This window comes from Pelmatolapia mariae, linkage group LG18, assembly GCF_036321145.2.
Source record: "Pelmatolapia mariae isolate MD_Pm_ZW linkage group LG18, Pm_UMD_F_2, whole genome shotgun sequence".
Lineage (NCBI taxonomy): Eukaryota > Metazoa > Chordata > Actinopteri > Cichliformes > Cichlidae > Pelmatolapia > Pelmatolapia mariae.
This window is the reverse complement of record NC_086243.1, coordinates 33,320,197-33,345,065: the sequence shown is the minus strand read 5'-3', so window position 1 is coordinate 33,345,065 and position 24,869 is coordinate 33,320,197. Positions and strand designations below refer to the sequence as shown.

At 41.9% G+C, this 24,869-nt stretch overlaps 1 protein-coding gene across 1 annotated transcript in view; it reads left to right on the top strand.

The window, feature by feature from the left end:
• The window catches only part of tmeff1a (transmembrane protein with EGF-like and two follistatin-like domains 1a), a 107,745-nt gene that overhangs the window by 58,717 nt on the left and 24,159 nt on the right, over positions 1-24,869 (top strand). Inside the window, exons 3-4 of the mRNA XM_063461953.1 lie at positions 1,606-1,735; positions 15,417-15,446. Coding sequence (XP_063318023.1) covers positions 1,606-1,735; positions 15,417-15,446 — 160 coding nt within the window. The remainder of the gene's footprint in view (positions 1-1,605; positions 1,736-15,416; positions 15,447-24,869) is intronic.

Here is a 24,869-nt window from a genome sequence, read left to right as displayed (position 1 = left end):
GTCCTGACAGGACAGAAAAATGTTCTCCTCTCTCAGCTGGAGGTTGGATGCTGCTCTGCTCATCGGTTGTTTTGTCTTTCATGGATTTCAGCTGCGGACTCCATCGGACTCTCTTCCTGTTGGATATGAACCTGGCCTGCTTCTGCAGTGTGTTGGAGGTCACGGAGGTCAAACCTGCAGGGGATTCCTGCTAAATGATTGATGTGTGAGAGTTAATAGAATATGGATTGCTGAACACTGATATGTGTCCTTGGCAGCTGTAGCTTATAGCTGACAGTGTGAGCAGAGCGGGTTTATATAACCTCCATGGAGAGCGAATGAAACTCTGTAAGTGCCTGACAGCTTGCATCATATTTGACCCATATTGATCACACATGTACAGCACAGGCTTGATAACGCCATCTTTCTCCTCTCTACCTTTAAACGTGCACTGCACTGCATGGACTCATTTCAAGTCGTGAACTCATTTCTGTGCAACCATCCAAAGGAGGTGATGCTCAGACTCAGGCCCTTCAAAGAAAACGTGCTGAGAGCCGCTTAGTTAAGAAGAAAACTAGAACCACATTGCAACAGTGTTGCAGAATAATATAGCGAATTACATTTGATAACATAGTAACATTTCTCTGACTCTGATGTAACACAAATAAATAAAATACTCTGTATCTGAAGGGTTTTATTCAGGACTCTGTGTGTTTCTGTGAAAAACTGCTTGTAGGATCTCATTTAGCTGCTGTAACTCGAGGTGATCATTTCGTGACAGTTTCTCATCGTCATACAGGAATTCTGGCCCAGACTTGTTCACAGCGTTGCTTTTTGAGGTTCTTTCATGTACATCTCTCTTTAAGTCCCACCACAGCATCTCAGTCGGGAGGTCAGAGGTCTGAACATTGACTGGGCCTCTGCAGAACTTGGGTCCTTTTCTGTTTCAGCCCTCGTGTTGTAGATTTGTTGCTGTGCTTTGGGTCATTTCATGGTGCATGACCCAGTTTGGTCCAAGCTTTAGCTGTGGGACAGATGGCCTCACATTTGAGTCGAGAATATTTCGATATGCAGAGGAGTTCAAGGTCAACTGTAAGGTGCCCAAATCATCACTTCTCCACCTCCGTGCTTTGTAACGTGCTGTCACAAAACTCTCAGGGTTTTTGCAGTTTCTCTGAGCATTGGACGGTATGAGATTGGGGTGAATTCTCTGGGAAAATTGTGAAATTGTGTTAACACACCTGAATGTTCCCCACCAGCAAACTTCCACAGCTTCTGCTCTTATAATGTGCTCACACATGTGTTCACAGGACTGCACTGAAACTGATGCTTATGTTTTAAGTGTTTTTATTGTATTTCTGTTCTAAACTTTGTGACTTACAATCTGAGAAATGTCGTCCATACGACTCGAACGAGCAAACCGAAACTAAACTAAAATAAAACCAAAATGTAGAACTAGACCTTATTGATCATTATTATTATTGTAACCAACAATAATTCCTGTAATGTATATAGCTGATGTAATTAAGCATAGTTGTGCCTGAGTGAAGCGACCCCCTCTCTCTATGGTTCGCCTCCGTTGTCACACTGAAGCTTAATTAACATCTGATTGTGTTTGATTTCCAGTGTCACAAAAACTACGTCCCTGTGTGCGGCTCAAACGGAGACACCTACCAGAACGAGTGCTACAGGCGACAGGCGTCCTGCAAACAGCAGAGACTCATCTCCCGGGTGTCCGACGGGCCCTGCTCCACCGGTGAGTGTGTGCCAGGAAGTACGCAGTGTTGACGCAATGGAAACGGGAATTAACGCTGTCCGGGTGACTGACCGATTGAGAGTGAGGGTTCATCAGAAAAGTGAATTATAACGGCTCATTTACTGATATCGAGCTGCGAGGACATCAGTCAGGCTTTGAGGGCTTCTGCCGTTTAAGGCGTCATCTGAGGGAATCATTCAGCTGCCGCCTCATATAAAGAGTCATGGCGTCTTCATTTGAACATCGCCTTCATTCGTCTTCATTCTGTTCCATCGCTCATGATGTAATGGCTTTTTTTAAAACAGCACAGAGGGAATTATGAAGAGAAGCTGTCGAGAAACAACCTCACTTTTGATCAGGCACGTACGTCATGATATACACACCGTCAAGCATCCAACTTTTAAATACATACACATAAGTTTTAAAAAAGCCAACATTTTCTAGCACAAAGGGATTTTTTAAAAAGTATCAAATAACTTTCAGATTTTTTATAGACCTTTGTATTCGATATAAGCTAAAACCATTAAAGGTACCTTTTACTGCTTTTTACGAGAGACAAAGACACTGGTAGTCCTGCTTTGTTTATTTAAAATATTTTCGACAGCCCCAGTTAGCAGCAGATAATTATAAGTTTTTTTTAATATATACACACAAATAAAAAATCCCCCTTTCGCCCCTGTGGGCGGTCTTCATCCTCCAAGCTCGGGTCCTCTACCAGAGGCCTGGGAGTTTGAGGGTCCTGCGCAGTATCTTAGCTGCTCCCAGGACTGCGCTCTTCTGGACAGAGACCTCAGATGTTGTTCCCGGGATCTCCTGGAGCCGCTCAGCCAACAGACCTCACAGGCAGCTGGATAGCGTAGTGGTGAGACTGCACACCTTTGGAACAGGAGTCGTTCGATTCCCGACCGGAGCGTCAGTATCCGGTAAAGGTCCTAAACTTGACCCCCCCCCCATGCTAACCAAGCCTACCTCAGACATGTGCGCTGCCCAGATTAACAAGGACCGCATCAGGTGTTGAGCAACCAGGACACCTGATGAGAGGTGGGCTACTGGGACTAGACGGCATAGGTTGATGAAAATAGGGCGCTGTTGGAATGCTACTACGCAGTAACCCCAGCGGAAAAATCACCATTTGTTACTGAAAGATTTGATAGATCACATTTGAGTCTCTGCTGAATGAAACTGCCCGGTCTCTGACCCTGGACTTTCATAACCCTCCAGGTTTGTGAGGATTTTACTGACTCGTTCAGCGACTCGTAATTAAAATTGATCTGCGGCTGATTAACTGGCTCGTTCTCTGAAATCAATGTGACTGATGACGTTGTGCAGAGTTCAGAGGAAAAGCCGAGGACGAGCTCTCAGCGTTTGATGTTCAGTCAATTAAAAACATAATGACAGTGAACTCGGAAGGCATGAAAACGCGGCAGCAAGGCCGACTGCTGGAGCGTAATTAAAAGTATAAGTGAGGCACTTATTCACATTATAAAAGCCAGAGTTTGAAATATGATGAGTTCTATGTTTGTGCAGAGAAACACCTGAAATACTTCAAATTATACAGTTTCTATTTAAGCTTGTCTTTTCTAACAGCTCAGACAGGTCTGCTGTGCTATCTTATTTTCAGGGAAATGAAACGTCTCTACATATTGAAAGGATCTATATGTGTGGTTAAAATCAGTTCATGCTGAATAAATCAAATAAAATACCTGCAGCTGTGATGACCTTTGACGAGTTCTGTAAACCTCAGGGATGTGTTGGTGTCCGATTCACCGTCACATCCATTGATCGGTTATTAAAGTGAACCTGCTGCATCAGAACCAACACCCACACAGACAAACAGCGACAAAACAAACTGGAACAGAAGATTTCATCTTGATTTTCAACGCCCAACGCGCATTTTCAAAACAAAGGGCAGCCGGTTTAATCACGCACAAATACAACGAGCAGGAAGAATGCAGGCGGTGAGAGCTTCACCCCTGACATTATATCGATTTAAATCAACAGAGCCTCCACTTTCTTTGTTTTTCTGATCGTTGGGTTGTTAAGATGCTGATATCAGTTAGAGTCTTCAAAGTTATTTCCCAGCATACCACAACAGTAACTACTGGAGAATAGTTCAGTCTGGACTATTGTTCCTGTTCTCGCATCGTTTTTAGGAACGTCTGAAGTTCAGTGCAAATAATCTTCCTGAGTCATGAAATAAAATCTTTCCACTTGTTCGTCGTCTTTGATCTGAGCGCTGTTCGCCCCTTATTTGTGTTAATCTCGATATTCTGTCTTTGCCATTTAAAAACTGAGGTTGGTTATTATTTGTTTGGTGAATTTCTCTTGTTTTCTGATGATGTATCGACTGACTTTCTAGTCCGAGGGTTTCCTGCTATGCCCGAGCCTCTCGTCTTTTTAATGTGCTGCAGTTCTGGCTCTTATTTTTGAGAAATGAAACAAGCCTCCAAAAACTATAGTCCTCGCTCTCGCTCTCCTCTGCCTTTTTATTGGCGTTATTCATGTGCAGCACATCTTTAACTTCTTAAAACCTCACAGTGAAACTGCAGCCCAGGGGCGCCGCCACTCCAGATATTTTAACCCTTCATTAAAGAGTCACTCTTGGTCCAAATAAGACTTCAGTGTGGACGTCAAGCTCAGCGTCGGGTATTTTTATTGAGTAATCGTCTCAGATGTTCTCTTGGCTGAAGTTTGCCCCTCACACATTTAACCCTCATCCTCCATCTTCCCTGTGCTAATGTCTTTATTTTAATATTAAATTAGATTAGCTACAGCTCCAAACACTGCTGCTGTTTAGTATTCACTTATGCCCACACTTGTGATAATGCCGTGCAGTTTAGTTTTTTAGAATTACTTCAGTCAGAACACAGTTTATCATCTTTAGAAGGAAATTAGTCTAACTGCTCTAAACCTCGGTGGTCCTTGTTTTCATCGATGCAGTCTGATTTCTGTATTCGTGGTCGTCTAGTAAGTCAATTATATTAATTTCTGTTTACAAACCTGAAAACCTCTCAGCTTTGGATCATTTAAAAATAGAAGATGCCCGAAGTTTAGCTGTAGCATCTGATTTAGCGTGGGTCATTTAATGGTCGCTCCACGTTGGGCTCTGTTGTCACAGACACTTTGGTTCTGTTATATATTTTGTGGCATCTTGTCCCCTTCCAGGCCTGTTTTACTCTGAAAGCCTGTGTGGCTCATTAAAACCACTCATTATGTTTAAGAAATCAGATTACAGCACAAGGCCGACAGTATCCTGATTACTTACGAAGATCCTGACCACTTAAAGCTTAAGATCTAACAGATGGAGTTTTACTGCATCAGGACAATTAATACCACATTAACACTTCACACCACAGCCATCCTGAAGACATGATCATTACTGTGCTGCTGTAACCTTCAGTCAGCCTTTCCTCCAGATGCTGAACCCACTGCTCCCATTAGTGAGCTGCTGCTGGTGCTAAGGTTTGGCTCACAGTTGGTGATCTGGCTTTCCAACGCCTCACTGGGAAAACCATTGCTTTGAGGTTCTGGCTATGTGAGCAGATGTGCTGTTACACTTAAATGTGAAAAAATATTGAAGTTTGACTTAATTACATAATTAAAAGTAGCAAACCATAAAAACAGGATGAGACTGTATTTACACAAACCTTTGGCCATATGCTGCGTATCTATAGAGCCGTGTGTGAGCAACGAATCAGGTTTCATTTCCCAAAGGCTGCTGGTCTATCTTCCACAGCTGGATGCTCACCAGCCATCCATCAGAGCCAGGCTAAAGCACTAACAGGTTAGCATTTTCCCCATGAAACACCCCGCAGATTCCCTGGACTCGGATGTCTCTGCAGGCCAGTCAGATTTTATGTCTCCTCTCCTGAGAAATGAGTTGTGGAAACTTATAGCAACGCCACAGCGGCTACGTTGGTGGTGGCGGTCAACTCCATCTGCAGGGGCAGTGGCCTGATTTCCCAGGAGGCATCGGCTGGTGCTCTGCTCTTATTACCCACTACACCGGAGAGCTTGTGCCCTCCACTTTCCTCGCCTCCCTCCTGGCCTTCTGCAATTTCCTCTCCCTGAGATTTATGCTTCCTGTAATTGGAGCGTTCGACGGCTTTGAGCCGAGGCAACCACACGAAAGCTCGGCTGATTTTATTTCCCCGAGCAGGAGAGGAGATGGAGGAAATGCAGCGATTTGGGTCCCTTTTTTTCTTAGAGAGCAGTGTGGGAGGTTACAGGAGCTAGGACGGCTGAGACTCCTCGCTGGGATCTGATCACAGGTCAGTGGTGGGTGTAGCTGCCCAGCTGAGAGGCTGAGACTCCACATTAGCCTCAGGTCAGACTTATTACTCTTTAAAACGCTCGTTGTTGGCTTTCTGGCTTTATTGGCTGAGGAGAGCGGAGAGCAGAGCAGATTTCACAGCTGGAAGAAGATGATGTGACATTACAGACCTTTGAAGTTCAGACGGCAAACTTTTCAAGGGAACTTCTTCTGCTTTCTGTCATATATATACTGTTCCAGTGGGTGTTCATATTAAATTATACCAAAAGTATCAAATAATGATGCCAGCAAATGTGGATATACTCTCAGGCTTCAGCCTGCTTTAAACACTCACACAGTCTTTACCCCACAGCCATAAACGGCTGATGCGGTAACGTCGTCACCGGGCGGGCGGTGTGGACAACTAAGCTTGTGATTGAGGCGATATAGGAGCCTCAAAGTTTTACCATGAGTGGATTTACTAAAAGTTTAAATCTCAGTGACCTCGACCTCAACGTTAGGTCACTGTCAACTATGGCAGCATAGGTGTGTCTGCTAGGAGGCTGACGGATGGTTGCCTGAGGTTTTTTTCTAGTCTTGGATCTGCATGATGTCATAGAGAGGGGATATCCCTCATAAGTCATCTGAGGCACACAGCTGTAGCAGTGAACCCTTTTTTGTGCTGTGCAGCCAATCAGAGGGAAGGCTCAAAGGGGGAGGGGCTAAAACGTGTCGTTTCAGACAGAGAATAAACTGAGGGGATGGACCAAGGCCCAGGCGCTTTATATTGTAAGACCAGTAAAGATGTTCATTAATTACAGACGACTAAATTATCGATGCGCTCCTGCAGGTAAAGCAGAGTACTCTGAATAATCAGCGAGCTCATGATCCATCACAGTTCAGGTCATTGCCAGTGAAACAACATATCTGACCTTTTACCTTGATTGCAGTTTGGGTAAAAACTCATTAGTTTGTGCTAGTTTGATTAAATTTGGACCTCTACTGTAGGAGTAGCAATTCTGGAATGAGCTTATTGATCCTTTAATTCAATTCTGTTTTATTTATATAGCTCTAAATCGCAACAAGGTGCTTTATATTGTAAGATGAAATGCTAAAATAATACAGAGAAAACTCCAAAAATCTGACCAACCCCTATGAGCGAGCACGTGGTGACAGTGGCAAAGAAAAACTCCCTTTAAACAGGAAGAAACCTCCAGCAGAGCCAGGCTCAGGGAGGGGCCAGTTGGGGTGTGGGGAGGACATAAGTTTATAAGTTTATAAGATAAATGAAGATAAATTGTAACCAAATCAAGCAGAGCTGCTCTAGTTTAAAGAAGTGAAAGCCTGAACAGTGTTAGAGTTATGTTAGAGGACACTTTTTGTTACTTTACTGTGTGTAAAATAGTAGAATTAAATTGGAAAAAATGTAAACAACTAATCAAAAAACAACAATACCCATGAGCCTCCAGCACCAGTCAGGTGTGTGTGTGTGTGTGGTGGTGGTGGTGGTGGTGGTGGGGGGGGGGGGGGGGGGGGGGGTATAAACATTAAGACTGCAATTTAACGACGGCACCACTGTAGCCAAATATGTCAAATGTGACCAAATAAGAAAAATTCTATGAAATATTAAAATTGTAATAAAATCGAGACAGTTCTCACAGTCTGTGCTCTTTTGGTTTCATAGGGGCCACTCATGAGATAGTCCTCACGAATAAGTCAGAATCTGAAAAAAACCCATCAGTTATTGTCTTTATTTATTATTATTTTACAAGGACGCTGTCCATAAAAGACTGTTACACAAATACATGCAGACTGGTCTGTTCAGAGTTTACAGCAGGACCCTCGATGTTGCTGTTTCCAACCAGTAACTCCAACAGATCATGTGTAGCAGAAGCAGCTGGTTATGGGTGTTGAATCATTTCCCTGCCTGGATGGAACCTGATATCTTTATAGTCTGATTAGTGGAAGCAGAATGACTTTCTTAGATCGGCTCTGATTGGCCTAAAGGGAGGGTGGCCTCAAAGAAAATGAGCTAAAACAGCTTGGTTCAGTTGAATCGAATGGCTCTACCGAGGTTCGTAAGATAAATAAGGATTATTTTGAACTGTGAGTCATGCAAAGCTGTTCTAGTGGAGTCCAATAGTAAAAACTACAGAGGTGGAAATGAGCACAAGAGGTCCACTTTAAAAGCAAAACTGGACCTGGCTATCGATAGCATGTGCTGTTTAGTATGCAGGTGCAGTGAGCAGCCTTGGGACAAACATCAATGTCATCGATTTTCCTTCATGTTTATGTGAATCTGAGATACAAACAGGGCCCCGCTGGAGCCGGAATGAGCTTATCGATGGCCAGGCCAGCGTCCCCAGGAATTACGCCCAGTCCCACACCAGTCTATATCTGAAGCCAACATTTAGTGCTAATGCAGGGAGACTTGTGTCCTTTAGGCAGCGAGAGTTTCGAGGTGTGGAGGCGCTCTGGATGAGGTGGGAATCTTTATTAATCTCAGATCTGATTCTTGGCCCAATTAGTTTGTAAATCAGTTGTTTGATCAATACAAAGACGAGCTCTTTGTCCACTTCATTATGTGTCAGAGCACTCGCCCTGCAGATGAAACATATTTCCCCTTTAATTAGGAGATAGCGTGGCTGGAGTGTGCAGGATGTTCTAGCGTAAAAACCTTTTTCTGGGTGATTATTAAAACTCACTGAGGTCTGAGTTACAACATCAGATATTGCTGACCTGTCACAGTACCAGATCATTTGTTTCTTGTAGAAATTGTCCAGTGTTCAGCTGGTTGTAGTTTTACGGCCTTCATAGTTAATAAAAAGAAATCAACCTGCTTTCGGTCCTTTTTCTGTCTTTAAGTGGTTCATCTTAACATATTTGCCGGGATTGTTAGTCTCCAGACGATGGATCCTCTTGATTTTGTAGGTTCTTCTCTTCACACCTACTGAACAGATTACAGGTAATATAAATGCCACTGTTTTGCACATGTCAACTACCAACCTCTGTATATTTTATATATTTATTTTATTGTTACTCTGTTTCATTTGTAAAATATGTATATACACACTCACATACACACACACACACACACACACACACACACACACGTAGAAAAACATATTTAGTATACACATCCAGTAATGCATATACTCTTATATATTGTACATATATTTATTACTTTCAGATTTAGCCATTCTTATATTTTGCTCGTTTTAGGTTATTGTATTTTTGCACAACTCTGTTGCTTGTGAAGCTCGCACACAAGAATTTCACTCGCATGTACTGTACCAGTGTACCTGCACATGTGATGTGACAATAAAAGTGATTTGATTTGATTTGATTTGAGGTATATTTCACACTCACCAGGTCACCGGGAGCCAGGCTGTCGAGAAGGTTTTGGGTTTGGTTCACTTCCAGCCCTTTTACATGACATTTTTAAATGTAATAATATTTAAGAAGGTCCAGTTACACAACACATCCTCAAACAAAGACCCAAAATATTCCACATGCACTATAAATCAATGCAATATATTGTGCACTGGCCTAATGGTTGTAGCGATGATATTAAAATTTCTTGTTTAAAGTAAAAAATTCAACCGAAAAAAAATGCATTTGAAAAAGCGCTTAATTTAAAATAACACAAAGGTTTCGTTTGACACCATCAAACTGCATTTTTCTCCTTTTTCATAAACTTGTAAATCATCTCAGATTTAAACCTGCTCTTCTCTCTTTCTGTCCCTGACTTATTTCATTACACTACAAACATCGACGCCTGTAAGGACAAAGGAAAAGGCTGTGCAGATCATCAATACGAGAAACTTTGCAGACACCAAAATTGAAACGAAGTCCAGTAACAGGTCCGGCGTGCGGTGACCTAGGCTCTAAATGTTTAGACCAGACCTGGGTGGTGACATAATCCTCTGTCGTCAGATACCTTCTGCATCTCTCATGACATTCAAGGAGTTTTTTGGCATCATGGCTCTGATGGGTGAAGCAACTGTGGCCACTGAAAGGCCAGTGAAGGGTTTTTAACTCGCAATAATAACCACCTTCAGGTAACTGCTGTTGTGATTTGGTGCTATATAAATTGAATTGAACTGAACTGAATTGAGAGATAACTGCACTGTCTGAGGCAAAGAAAGTCCGTATTAGGAGGATGGAGTGACGGTAGCGTCTTAAGATTGCAGGTTTATCAGCTCTTTTTTAATTATATTTTTACTGGTTTAAAGTGTAAATAAGCACTCAGTCGCGATTAGACACTAAAAACTACTCGGTAAGGTTTCAGCACTGAAAAGAAGCTTAGATTAGGCAGCAGAGTCCTCTCGGTTTGGTTTTAGCTTTTAAAACGTATTGGTTTGGTTAGAAAAAGAAGTTTGGGTTATAAGACGCTCATCAACGACAGTAACCCTGCTCATTAATAAACAATGAGTTTGCAGCGTCATAACCGAATGCATCAGGGTGCCACAGGACAGCAGACTTACTGTCAGGATGATAACAGGCTGGTCATGAACAGTAAAGTTCACGTAGCTTTGGGTTAAAAACAGCAGCTTGTGTTTAAATTTAATGTAAATTAAATTATCGCACCTACATCTCTCCACATCTGTCAGGATGTTTGAGGAGGTGGATTTCAGCTCATCATTCGTCCTGTCAGGCCTCATTTGCTTTTCATTATTTTGCACATTAGGAACACCTTTTAATGATATTTAGCGTTCGGAAGCAGATTGATTTACAGATGTGGACCGCAGCAGAGGAAGCAGCGAGCTGCGGTAAAAGCCTCGGCCTGCTTCATTAACCACAGGGTCAGCCATGTTTCATTTCCTCAGCGGGTTTTATTGACTCGGTGCGGCTGCAGCGTCCGATTCTTCTGTAGGAGTTTAACTCTGTAGGAGTGAACGTGTCCACTCGGTTAATGAACAGTTACGTATCCTAATAATTATAATGATCCTCCACCGTCTGTAGGTGGCTGACGAAGGTGTTACAAAAGCAGGGACGCAGCTGAAGGTGTTTTCACACATTAAATGAAAGATGCTCTTTTTTCTGTTCTCAGGATGAAAGTTATTTTTTTTAAATCCGAGGTTCTTTGAAGTTTATTGATCAGAAAGAGTTGGTGTCTGCGATCCAGTGTCCAGCGCAGTTACAGATTCTTTTTATCAGCTGGATCTAAAAGCGAAAGCGTCTCAGTCTGATTCAACCTCGCATTCTTTCATCTTCTTCCATCTTCCTGTCTGCCTGCCTGCATCCCTGCTTTTTCAGGTTTGATCAAATTACAACTGTAAACTTCAAATTTGAGCTTTTCTTCAGTTTTTGATAAAGAAACAACTTGTTTCAAAGCTTTTTTTGCAGAAAACTGCCTCTATCCTGCCCTGTGTGTTCTCATCCTACAGGGTAAAACAGTCATTTTCAGATGTTGGTGACATCTTACATCTCAAACACATTTAATCCTGTTTTAAACTGCTGCAAGCTGGAGGGAGGGTGCTAGAGCAAGGATACCGTGGTTCTGGTCCAGTATGACCATTTTGTGCTTTACTGTTTGTTTTACTGCGCTTTAGTTCAGTTTTCTGAATATCTCGGAGGAGGAAGATCCAAACTCAGGACTGAAGAAAAACACTGTTCAAAATCCCAGACCTCTGTCCGAGGCTGAGGTCGGACCAAGCAGGAATTTCCTGGGCTGAAAAATAAGCCAAGGATGGGACAGGGCCAAATTAAAACTATGTATACTGTCCACATGCCAGCTTATCTAAATAAGTGCTTTCTATAAATACTGTGAGTCGGTATACTGACAGCAGTCACCTTTAAGAGCTGGATATCTGCATTTCATCAGAACAGTAAATTGTAAGTGGACTGATTTTCATTTAGCAGTTTTCTAGTCTTATTGACACAAAAATATCACATTCACACATTTATTAATATACTCTTCAGTCTACGCCAACTGCGCAGAGAAACGCCATAAACTGCAGTCCCTCCAATGGCCACTTGAGGTTTGTTCCAAGGTGAGAGTCCAATGTTGAAATATTCAAGTTTACAGAGAAACTACATGTTTACTGTAGTTTTATGTCTCTAAAGTTAATAACAGTGCATGGCGAATCTTAATATGACCCGACCATTTCAATTTAATTGAGGAATAAAATTTACCCAAAGTCAGAAAAGGCAACAAAATCGTTTCAGGGACACCACGTCTGCGTCTGTGAAAATCAACGACTTTGACAAACTTAGTCAAGTATTAGATGTCCTGGGAATGACAGTGGACTTTGGATTATTTGTTCTTTTGTCACATCATGTATGAATTAAACAGTAAAAACAGGTTTAGAGTTCAGTATATTTCTCCCACCTGTAATTACTTTCATTCCTTATTAGTTTGTTACCCATCGCTCTTTCATATATAGGCTAAATATGGCGGCAGGTCAGTGAGCACAGTGGGGTCTGACTGACAGCTGATTTCCTTGCATTTCCCAGCAGGGATCATTAGCTTCTGTTTTATATTCTTATTTCAAGTTAGGCTAAATTGATTTTAGAAAAAAAAGTATGACTTTCACTTGTGTTCCTTATTATTTTCCAATCTGTACCAACTGACTCCTCTCGTTACCCACGGTGCATATATTTCCGTGATTTATCTTTCTTTGTCTCATCTAGTGCAATTCTAATCATTACTTGTTATCAGTTTCTAAAGTGTGCTCTGCGCTCATGTAAAACTAAATCTGCCTCCAGCGAATCAATAGAGCTTTGTAATGTTTCGTTTATCTAATCAAATCCCTGATAGACCCGTTTCCAACAAACGTCTATTTCAGGCTCTTGTTTTATAGGTTTTGATTAGATTGTAGGAAATCATACTAAACCATGAAGGACACAGAAATATAGTTATAAATTTATTATTTCATAAAATGTATGTTGGGTAACTTGTTTTCTTAAGTTCTTTTTTTCAGTGTTAGAACAGATTGTAACTTAAACATTTTGATTTCTCTGACAGGCTGTGGACTGATTTGAAGAAGTCAGTTTAGATTTGATGCTAAAATATATGATATTAGCTTACAGATGATTAAATGTCAAACAAATGTCAATAAAAGGCTGTCTCCCAGCTCACAAACTCCACATAACTACAAAAAAAAAAAGCACTGCTGTGGCTTCAGGTAGCATTTTGCTAATAACAATGTTAGCAAGTTTAGCTAAAGTTAGCTAGCTAGGTGCTACGTAAGGGATCAAGCACCTTCTGACCCTAAGATGCTTTTCTGAGTCCTGTACAAGGAAGCAACTTCAGCACACCTGGGATCTTTTCATTATCTGGATTCTCTTATTGTAAAATCAGCAAGTGGTCACATGAAGGTGGCTATCAGCTGACACAAACAAGCTTTAAGATTTCTTATTTAGCAAACTATGTTAATATAGATGTGGTTGGCTAATTCATCCAAACACCTGGTATAGAGTATACTTTACTGTGAGTTACTTTATCAGTTTAATTCTAGCTAGCTGGCTAACTGTGTTTTGCTTCCTATGGTTATTATTATGAAAATATATTATGTGATTAGAGATGTTATTTGGCTCGCTTGCCAAAAACTATTAGCTGACTTGAAAAACTTGGACACCAAACAGAAACTGGGAACGTTCACTTTTTGGCCTGTGGTTGCAGATCGGTCTACACCGTCTCTTTATGCTCTCTTTACACTTAATGTCATGTCATTAGCAGTCACATGACTACAAAACCTGAATACTGGTCATAAAATAGTGCATCAAAGAACAAGCCCCACTGCTCACTGATTTTGGAAAAAGATTTAAACCCTCCACCTTGAGCATTAAATAATTTTCTCTTTACTAAATTAACATCTCCCTCACCCACTGATGTTTTTTTTGGGGGGGGGTTTGCTTTTAAGAGGTTGAAGCAGAGTCCCACCTGCAGTTTGCAACCAAACTCTTAACATTTAATCAATACCACACTGACAGAACCATTAATATCTGTACCCACTCTCGGACCATTTCTTCCTGCTTTCCCGTGAAAAACAATCTCATCATGACTTTGTAAAGAAGTGAAGCAGCTAAAGGTGAAATTTAATTGAACAAAGCAGCCGGTGTCCATTTCTTAATGCAGCAGCAGCTGCGTGCCAGAAACTCCAAACGTGGCGTCCATTTCTTAATTCGAGGCAGCCGTGCCAAGTTTTATGCTGTCAGTCAATTTCCTGATGGAGCCGCAGGTCTGAGCCAACGAGGCGCCGCAAACATAATCCCGTTTATTTAGACCTGCTGCCAGAGAGGAATACACGCTTACATCCTCATACCTGTACCTGCTGTACCATGATTGACATGTATTTGCTCTTTTAATGGATGAATGAATGAAAGTTGATCAATGAGTACAAGAGCAATAGCCCTGATTTTTGGGTTCAGTACAAATGTTTGCAGCTTCATGTGTCAGATTTTATATGCTTGTGCCGGTTTAAACATTTGAATTATGCTTGAAGTATATTTTGGTTCATTTCTGTTCAAATTTAGAATTATAAGCTCTTGGTTTGCAGCTCTTCTTAACCCGATGGCTCATCTGATGCCTTTAGGCACAACCCATTGATAAATCTCATAGATGGAACAATATTTAAGTTTGCAGTCCCCCTGAGTGAAATAGTGTTATTTTTACTAACTATGGGGTTTGATTTAGTACTTGGTTTGAGTAAATCAAAGCAGAACCACTGAGGCTATTCACACAAAACAATAGATCACAATTTATCTTTATTTCATGATTATCACTGAAAATAAAAATGCTAAAATTAGTCACTTGGGTGGTCTATCCAAGTAGAGTCTATGAGCTCGGTTCTGCTGAAGGTCACTTCCTGTTGAAAGGGAGTTCTTCCTCTCGACCATCTCCAGGTTTTTGCTCGTAGGTGACTGTGTACTGATGCTATATAAATGGGTCTATATAAATATAAATGGGTCTGGTTCTTGTTTAAACCAGTACCAATTAGTCCAATCCACTGAAACTGAACATCTCCAAGGTTATTTATTTTCACTTTCACAATTTTTACGTGCGCACCTCTTTCAATAATGTTCAAAGTCCCTGATAATAGCAGTAACAGTGGCTTTAATGCTGCAAACCTGCTCAAGCCCACACCGAAAATTCATCATCAGTCAATAATGGAATTGATTTCTTTTTAAAAAGCCCAAAAGTCATAGAGTCTTATGAACATGACATCATAACATTGAGGGCATTTGCATATATCTGAAATCTTCCCTTGGATGTTCAGGGCTGCAAATTCTAGTCGGGTTTACAATGAATAACAACTTTATACATGAAGTTTGTAAAAGCACACATCTTAAATTAAAGGTCTTTATATAATAAACCACTAAAGGAACTAAAAAGCTGCATGGCTTCCCGTCCAGGAGACGGTTGGTTTAAGGGTTTAATAACAAGCAGAAATCTGACGGTTTGTGTCTCTTGTGTCTTCACAGATCCCGGTTCTGGTTCAGGAGACGGAGACGGTGAGTGTCTGTCTTTCATTGGGCTATTTAAAGATTTCATTTCCTGCTTCACTTCTGCTGCGGGTGAAAGTCAAACACAAATCAATTACAGCCGAGTCGTTATCTGCCCTGCACAAACATTAACTGCTTGTATTGTGAGCCGTCTGTGATATGAAGAAACTAATCACTGAGGTCAAAACGTGGCTGAACGACCCCTCCACGCAGAACCGTTTATTCTGCCTCTGTGAGTCCTTCTGTGCCTCTGCAGCCCCTCGCTGAATGTTAACTCCTCTAATAAAGGTTTCATTAAGTCCTCCCTGAAGAACACGATGGTGTTTTCTGCCCCGTGGGAGTCGAGCTTAAAGCCTCGCTGTTGCCAAATTTGGCAACAGAGACATTTTGCAACCATCTGTGAGCACGGACCACAGTGTTTGTTGTTTAATTTGGCTGCTGGAGGGGTTTTAATTGGAGGCGGCTGCTCGAGAGGCAGTACCTCCACCATCCTCTGCCATCTGCATGTGGGCGGGGCCTCTGAGCAGCAGGAGATGGAAGAGCTGAGCCATGGAGGATTAGAAAAGGTTAGGGAAACTAACGGCAGCTCTTTAAACATGTTCACACCTGTTAACCTGTTTCCTAACAGTAAATCATGGCCGCATGTGACATGCAGAATAAAACTGACTAAAACACACAGTTAGTTGTTTATTTCACTTTGTTAACTGCACATGTGCACAAATCTGTGTGCATTTATGATGAGATTACCTCGTTTATATTCAAACATACAATTTCAAACATAAAAACTAAGCCTTTATGTAAGTCATCGACTGAGGAACCTCAACTTCATCATTTCAATCAAATGTCTGTTGTATTGATCTGGTCAGTTAAGTATCACAGGGGGTTGTTAATCAGTTTCAGCTGCTTTGGTGTAAATGAAATTTATAACAGGTGCACTAGAGGGGCAACAATGAGACAACCCCAAAAACAGGAGCAGTTTTTAGACGTAGAGAGCGCTGACATATTTTCCCTCCTCATTGTTTTTGGCTGTTTTTTCACTAGTTTGGCCGTCAGTGTCACTAATGGTATCATGAAGTGATACCTGGGCCCTACAGAGTTTGCTCCTCCAGGATGGTACATCAATATCTGTCTCTCCAGGCGACAGGCAGTGACTCTAGGAGAGCTGGGCAGGACCGTAGAAGGCCCTCAACCCATCAGCAGGACCGCTGTCTGCTCCTTTGTGTTAGGAGAAACAGGATGAACAGTGGCAGAGCTACAAAATGACCTCCAGCAGGTCACTGGTTTGAATGTTTCTGACCAAATAATCAGAAACAAACTTCACGAGGGTGGCCCGAGGGCCCAACTTCCTCTAATACTGTGGTTCTCAAACTTTTCACAATGAGTATCATAAAATATATGGTTCCTGAAGTACCACCCTTATGACCGACATTAAAGTGCAGTAGTATAGGCCTATTTAACACAACATACAGTTTACACAAGACGATTTTATTTCTTATATGAATGTTATTTATTTTAGCTGTCATAAACAGGATGTGACAAGTGATAATAACAACTGTACTGCATTAAAACACTCACAGCAGGTGGGATATCTGGTCTTTAAGTGATGACGTATGAACCCTGCTTCTGGGTCCAAACTACTCTGCTTTATTAAGGCTGTCACATTAACTTTTATTTAGTTGAAAAAAGTTAGCGTTCATCCTCCAGCTTCACTGTGTTTATGCTAACCATAGCTGTGTAGCTAGCCACCACGCAGCACCTCATTGTATACCAGCTAGCCCGACTTCAGTAACCCTACAAACGCCGCTGATGTTTAGTTTTCTGTCTTCATTTATGTTGGAAGTGATAGCAGAGCTGCACGTTTTAATTTTTGCTGTGGCGGTTAAGCTGCCGGATTTTTTGCTTCACGGCCCTCCTTCGTGGTTTGTGCACGTTGAAGCTCAGTTTGGTCTTCGTGGCGTTTCAGCCGACGACACGAAATACCATCCTGTGGTGGCCTTGCTGGATCCACTGTCCACCCGCTGTGTGATGACCCTCCTACAGGATCCCAAGGGAAATACACCGCTCTCAAGGCGCTGCTGCTGCTGCGTTATTCCCTCTCTCCGATGCAGAACGGCCGAGAAACTCCTCTCTCTCTCGAGCCTGGGTGATGGTACCGCTCTCGAGCCCACGGAGAGTATGCTGTCCTTGCTAGGAACGGATGACGGCGAATTCCTCTTCACTCACATCTTCCTCTGGTAGGTGCCGGTGCGAGCTGGCCTTGCCAACTCTTCACTGCTGGCCGTGAAGGATTGCCGCTCACTCGCAGAAGCGGATGAGATTCTCCTGGCAACCAGGCGCTTCGGCATCCATGCGATAGTTCCCGACTCACCGACAGCATCTACTGCACCCCCACCGATTCTCCCAGGGGCCTTCAACTCATCGATGGTGGCTGGGATCGTAGCACGGTGGCACAGCGGAAAAGAGCAGTGTTTTTACCATAAGCGTGACAGCGCCGTGCCGCCTTTGCGGTTTTAAGACCCAGGGAGACAAGCCCGCCAGCGCTTCGTAACAGCCGCGACCTCTAGCGATAAGGAAAGGCTGCTCTTCATAGAGGACTCACGCTCGGGAAGACATTTTTTGGTTGACTCAGGCTCCCAGAAGAACTTTGGAAACTCGTGTCGTCTTTGCATACCTCTTTGCATGGTATATTATTTAATCTTTAAAAACATTGGAGATTTCCCGCGTACCAACAGAGAGAGCCCAAGTACCACTAGTGGTACGCGTACCACAGTTTGAGAATCACTCCTCTGGCAGCATTGTGCCATAGAATACCAGAACTGGCAGATCCACCGCTGGCGCCCTGTGCTTTGAATGGGTGAGAGCAGATTCACCCTGAGCACATGTGACAGATGTGAAACAGTCTGGAGAACTTTTTAATGAAATCCAAAGCAGATTCTATTCTGTTGTTTATCTTAGTCAGTGCCTAAAGCTTGTGGGCACAGAGGAGGATAGGATCATAGATCAACCAATAAACCAGCAACTCTGCCTTCACAGCTCTCTTTACCACAGTAGACAATCTGTCCACCAATATCCTGCTCCACTCCTCCCCTACGTATGAACCCTGAGATATTTGAGCTCCTTAACTTGAGGCAGCAGCTCCTCTCCATCCTGAGATGGCAGTCACCTTTTTCCATGATGGAAAACTGCTCCGGTGTGAGCTGGAGATTGATGCTTGCTGAGTTCAGAAGGACCGCAATCTCTACTAAATAAATCAGAGAAAGCCCGTAGTAGGAAAAAATATGTCCTTAAAGTAGGTCATCAACTGGCAGAGTTTTCTAATGAGACCTGTTAGGTAAAATTTTTTAGCCTATTCATGTGTAATGTCTGTCCTTTAAAATCTGAAAGGTTTCCTTCAGGGCTGATAAGTTCTTTGTGACGAGTGATTTGAATGATTACATGGAGATGTGGTGATTTTCCTTCCTCACAGATCATCCGTGTGAATAATTTGCACTTGATTGGGAGACATGATGATGCCAAGTCCTTCTTCTCCACTGTAATTTGTAATTTTCTTTGGGCTTTGCTGCTTTCATGTTCATCTTTTGAGGGTCAAATTGTTACAGCTCAAGTGTAAAGGCTTGGTTTTCTCTTTGGTAAAGGCTGACTGACAAATGTGTCTGCACAAAGATTTGGATTCAAACACAAAGCAGCAGACTTACGTTTGAATTTAACCACTCTACATATTTTTTACTTACACTCAGCTGTTTAAATATTTTGTTCATTGGGCCGTTAAAATGTATTTTCACTGTTGTGCTGCCCTACTGACAATAGTGCAGCATAGAGTGACTTAACGAGGATGAACCCATCTGTAGATGTTAGAAGAAGGAACAATTGTTGCTCTTGAAAACCAGCTTGCAAAGCTTTGTCCTTATAAGCGATGGGCAGTTTGTAAAAATTCATCCAGAATGGGTCAGATTGTTTAAGCAGAGACATTATTACTGTGTGTCTGACCGAGCCAGAGCACCGTTTCTCGTGGTGCGTTTATTTGCAAAGTCTCTGCACAAATGTAAATCAATTCCAGTCCATGCTGGGTGAATGTGGATCGTCCAGACACCACTGACTGTCAGGAAATGAGAGCAAGTTTACCGGCACCGTTTGAGGGCCATTGGAAACGTCATCACCCCGTATCGATGGTCTGTGGAACAAACATTCATCTTAAAGTCGAATAATAATCATTTAACCGTTTAAATCAGCTGTGTTGGATCAAGGACACATCTAAAACCTGCAGGTCTCCGGCCCTCGAGGCCTGGAGTTGGACACTCCTGCACTAGTCCAGATAACTTAGAAACCTTAAGCTGTCCACTAACCAGTCTTAACACAAAGCTTCTGCATCTGCAAAGCCAGATTTAACCCTGTGTCAGGCCGTGGGTTTCTTCATATATGAGCATACGTGATGAGATTCTTAGAAGTTTGATATTTTATTTCAGTATTTTCCAGGTAATCTGCAAAGGAAAGGAAAAATCTATAATTTCAGTGCATGACCCTTTGTAGCAATAAATTGCAACTATAATAGCAACTAAATAGCAGCTGTGATTTAGCTCTAAATTACAGCTAAATGGGATTTCAAAGAAGTTTCTGCTTCTTGGTACAGTCATTAAATATACATTTATTATATATGAGCTTTTGAGAAAATAGCTTTAACATTTAATGTTAGATCAGGAAAGAAATATAAGATTCGTGCATTACTGAGGAAGACACAAACATAAACCATAAACAGCTGAGAATCACCCAATAAAAGTCGCATTATTTACAGGTCAGTGAGACAAATCTTTAACTAAAACAAAGCCAACTCGATCTATAGTGACTGGAAGGAAATCCATACTAACTTCATGTTTATTTAAGCTTTTAAACAGCTTAAATGCAACAAGCAAGAATATACCTGTATCCTGTAATCTACATCTAATTAGCAGCCTTAAAAAAACCTTTAAATGAAAGTTTTTAGTTAATAAGCTGGAAAATACAGAACCTGTGAGTCACCTCAGCTCACAAATACACGGCTGAATGTTTTAGAAAAGGCTCCGTAACAGCAGGTCACTGCAGTTTTTCACACCATTTCACAGGAGGAGTGAGTGCATCTGCTCGGGACTGATAAAACGAAGCCTGACATTCACAAACAACAACAAACAAATCAGCTGTACAAGGCGTGAATAATTCATCCAATAAATAACGTCTGCGTTAGAACAGAAATACCTCCGCCGCTCGAGTCACGCACAAGGTTTCATTTCAACAAACCCATTAACTTCTCAGAGACATTTTTGGCACTAAGCGTCAGCGCTGATCGCACAGTAGCTGGAATATAATTTATAGTTTTTAATTCTGTGTCACATTAATCATTTAAAGCTGCCCTTATTGTTTCCTTCCTTTGTCTTTGACTGTCACATCTGTCCTGATCTGCAGTCATGCTAAACTTATTAGTTTCATGATAACAGACTCTGGATTAAATACGTGATGCTGTGGATGATTCACGGGTGGTGACCTGCTGCTTTCAGCCTCCACCCTGAGCTGTCAGTTTGATACTTTAACCTTTTCTGTCGACGTCTAATTAGCCTCCTCCTGCCTCTGTAGTGTGTGTGTGTGTGTGTGTTTGTGTGTGTGTTGAACCTCGATGCCTCCTGGTCTGAAACTGAACAGATGTCAGCGATGTGATGATGAGGAGGAGGATGAAGACCTGATCTCTGTCCACTTCTGGACACAAAACCGTTTTAAGGTTTGGATGATCAGAAAATCAGATTCAGTGAATCTTTAAGAGCTTACTGTTACATATTTTTCGTGTGTTAAATTATTTTTATTATTGCTAAAGTGTGACTCGATTGTAACGCAGCTTAAAGAAATGGCGCCTTCCTTGACTCTCAGTTGCCTTGGAAAGCTTGAGGACTGATTTCTAAATGAAAGACTCCACAAAGATGGATTTTCTACAGAAATCCAAACAAATGGGAAGTTTAAAGCTGCTCCCAAGTGTTTTACCTCAAAACCTCTCGTCAACAGCGAGCAGCATCCACTGATCACACATAACTTCTCATGAGGGCAAAAAGCTGATAACATCCTGATGATGTTAGCAACAAAGTTATGGTTAGCTATCTTGGGTAGCTAGCTTTTTCTTTCTGTGTTACGGGTGTGTTTAGCTACTGTTAGCTAACATTAGCCAGATGATAGCCAGCTTCTAATGAAGCACGTGGGCTGATTGCAACATGAGGATGGATCCAAAAGATGTGAGATTTAGCTGTGACGCCTTAATGTCAACCCTGGCTAACCTCGCTAACATCTATGAAATCCTCTATGAAAGGAGGAGACGTGACACTTAGAGTATCCTGAACTTTATAATATCTGAATGACAAAATTCTAAAAAAGCGAGACGTCCACTATGTCATAATTATGAGCTGTAACCATCTAAACTAGACTTATTTAGAGTCACAACAGTGAAACGGCTGTGGATGCTCCTGTAGAAAACACAAGTCTCTAAGATATCAACGTTTTATTTGTGATGTCAGGGAAAAGAACTACTCTACCCACAATTCTAAGTTGAAACACTGACTTATCTGATTAATGGAGGTGGCTGTTACCATGGCAATGTTTAAACCCACCAAGGTCGGGTTGAGTGGCAAGCATGAAATTTGAGAAACAATTAGAGCGGTGATTGAACTCGGGAACAAAACACGGTTTACACATCGGCGCATGTGTACTTTACTTCAGTATACACACACATTCTCGTTTTGATATCTTAGTGAGGACATTTAATTGACATAATGTTTTCCATAGCCGCTTACCCTAACTATCAAAAGTAAATGCCTAACCCTAACCCTCAGACTAAACCTAACCATAACCTAATTGTAACCTTGACACTAAAACCACGTTTTGAGTCTCAAAAATGCCTTCAAACTCGTGAGGACAGGCACTTTTGGCTGTGACTGTTGGTCCCCACAAGTATAGTAACATTCCAACTTTTGGTCCCCACAAAGCTATATAAACAGGTACACACACACACCAGACTAAAACTATACTAAACACTATGATACTGAATCATTTTGCATAAGAACACTGGAAGTCATTTGCTTTAGAATCTTGCATTTGCAGTGCATTATGGGATGCGTAGTTCCTTCACTGTTAAGAGTGGTTCTGTACACAGCCTGGTACCTGCGCATGTATGAATTTGTCTTTACATAAATTATGTGCATGCATGCAGACACAAAGTCTCATACACAGAGAGAGCACCACTTCTACCCCCATTCAACGATGAAACATGAAAGTCCAGATGTGACACTGTGTGGATATGAGGAGGCTTTAGCTGTTGGTGCAGTCGCTGTGTGTCTGGCTGTGGGTGGAGACGGCATGGAGCAGCAGCGTCCTGCTGTCAGCAGAGTCGAACAGAAACAAAGGAGCCTCTCTGCTGCAGATCCTCGTCAATCGATCGGCAGCCTCTGAGCCCCAGCTGAGCTCTCCGTGTTCAATACATCCACACACAGCAGGCCAATCTGTCAGCCAGCAGGCCCACACACACACACATACACACACACACACACACACACTGCAGCGTCTGTCTTCACCAGTCATTTTAATCATGCTTTTGCTGTCGAAATCTTGCAATAAGTGAGAAATAATAAGAGTGCGACCTCTCCATCCTTACTCATAATGCAGCTCTGTGTGTCTTGAGGTGGACATAATAATATGAACATGCTACAGGCTGTCAGAGAGGCATCACCTTTTTTTAATGAGTGGCTAGCTGTTATCTGGCTGCCACACATTAATAATAAAACAGCAGCGTCTGGCTGTGTTAATAAACCACAGAGGATAATACTTTAAATAACAGTGTAATTGTTTGTTTTTTAAACAAACAGGAATTTTAATTATACTTTTTTATTTAAAGCATCTATAAATGTGGCTGTAACGAGTGATACGAACACTGGAACGCCCTGTTTAGAGAAATCATCTGTTTCCAGCATCGCAGCCAGACTACCGACTGCTGAGCGAGCTCAGCTGAGATTTTAGGACGGACTGGTTCTTATATCATGCTCTGTACAGCATACCTTACATCTACATCTACATGCTTTCTATCTAACATTCACTCTCAGATGGTTCAGTATCTTGCCTAAAGATACTTTGGTATGCAGACTGGAGCAGCCAGGGATTGAACCACCAACCTTTCCTGCGCTGCCTCCTAAGCCACAATCTTTTAATCCCAGCCTCTCTTAAACACACTGCAGCGCAGTCTTTGATCGGAGGCTCAGAATTTGTTCATTTCTTTAGAGATGGAAGAACACGGAGGACGAAACCTTTCAGTCGGTGAATATTTCTAATCTTGCGTTTATTTTGGTTTTGATTTTATAGTTTTTACAGTTTTTATGTATTTTGTTATGCATCGCTTTGTGACACGTCTGTGAAAAGCACTTCATAAATAAACTAGACTTCCTTACTGAAAGTCAGATATTGCCACAGTCCTTCTTCATAATAATGCCAAGCTGGTGGACGTGTCAGCTGACCAGCTCCTGTTATGTGATACCAACATTTCACAGTAACGGTTGCCGATGTGTGACATGTGCGGACAGATGCTCGCTTCCTTGAAACTGAACAGTGGAGCTGTTTTGTGTAACGTTAGAATTTCACAGACAGACAAATAAACCAGATGTCTTTGCATCGTTGAACTGATCAATGATGCTCTGGACTAATTAACTCACAACCTCTCATCTGCTTAAATTTAAGGGTTAAGGATAAATTTAGTCTTGTATCATCAGCGAATAGTCATTTAAAGGAGAGCAGTATGACAATATGAGCGCTGTACCATATATGTCTCCACTGCAGTGTTTGCTGTGGTTTTAAAGTCTGTTGAGACAATAAAATTGTTGGTGAGTGCTCGAGACACTGCTGTGTTTATGCTCCTGTTACAGTCGTATTTTTGTTCAAAGATGAAACTGTTGAAATGAAAAAACTACAGCTGTGTTTGATTGAGACTCACTAGTTAACCTTTTGCACCAAACTGAATGCAGTTATTTAGCCTGTGGTTATTGTTAGAGTGTTTGGACCTCCACCCACCGTCCATCAGGTGTGGGTCTGCGGGGCAGCAGTCTAAGCAGCCGCGACCACTAAAGCACAGCTTGGCCTTCCACATCATTCAGGAACCATCAGAGTAGAAAATTGCTCAGAGGCTTTGTATGCATACGGAGATCTTCCAGCGTCCTAAAAAGGCGACTTCATCATTCACCTTTCAGCCAAACCTAAAAGTCTGTGATAAATCAAAGTCACTTTTTCAGCATCTTTTTAAACAAGTAATAAAACCTCGAGCTAAATTTGGACCAAATCAAATTAACAAAATCAGTGATTCCCAAAGTGTGGCCCGCAGCCCCGCAGTGGGCCATGGAGGTACTGCAAATGGGCTGCATGAAGTCATTACAATAAACACTAACA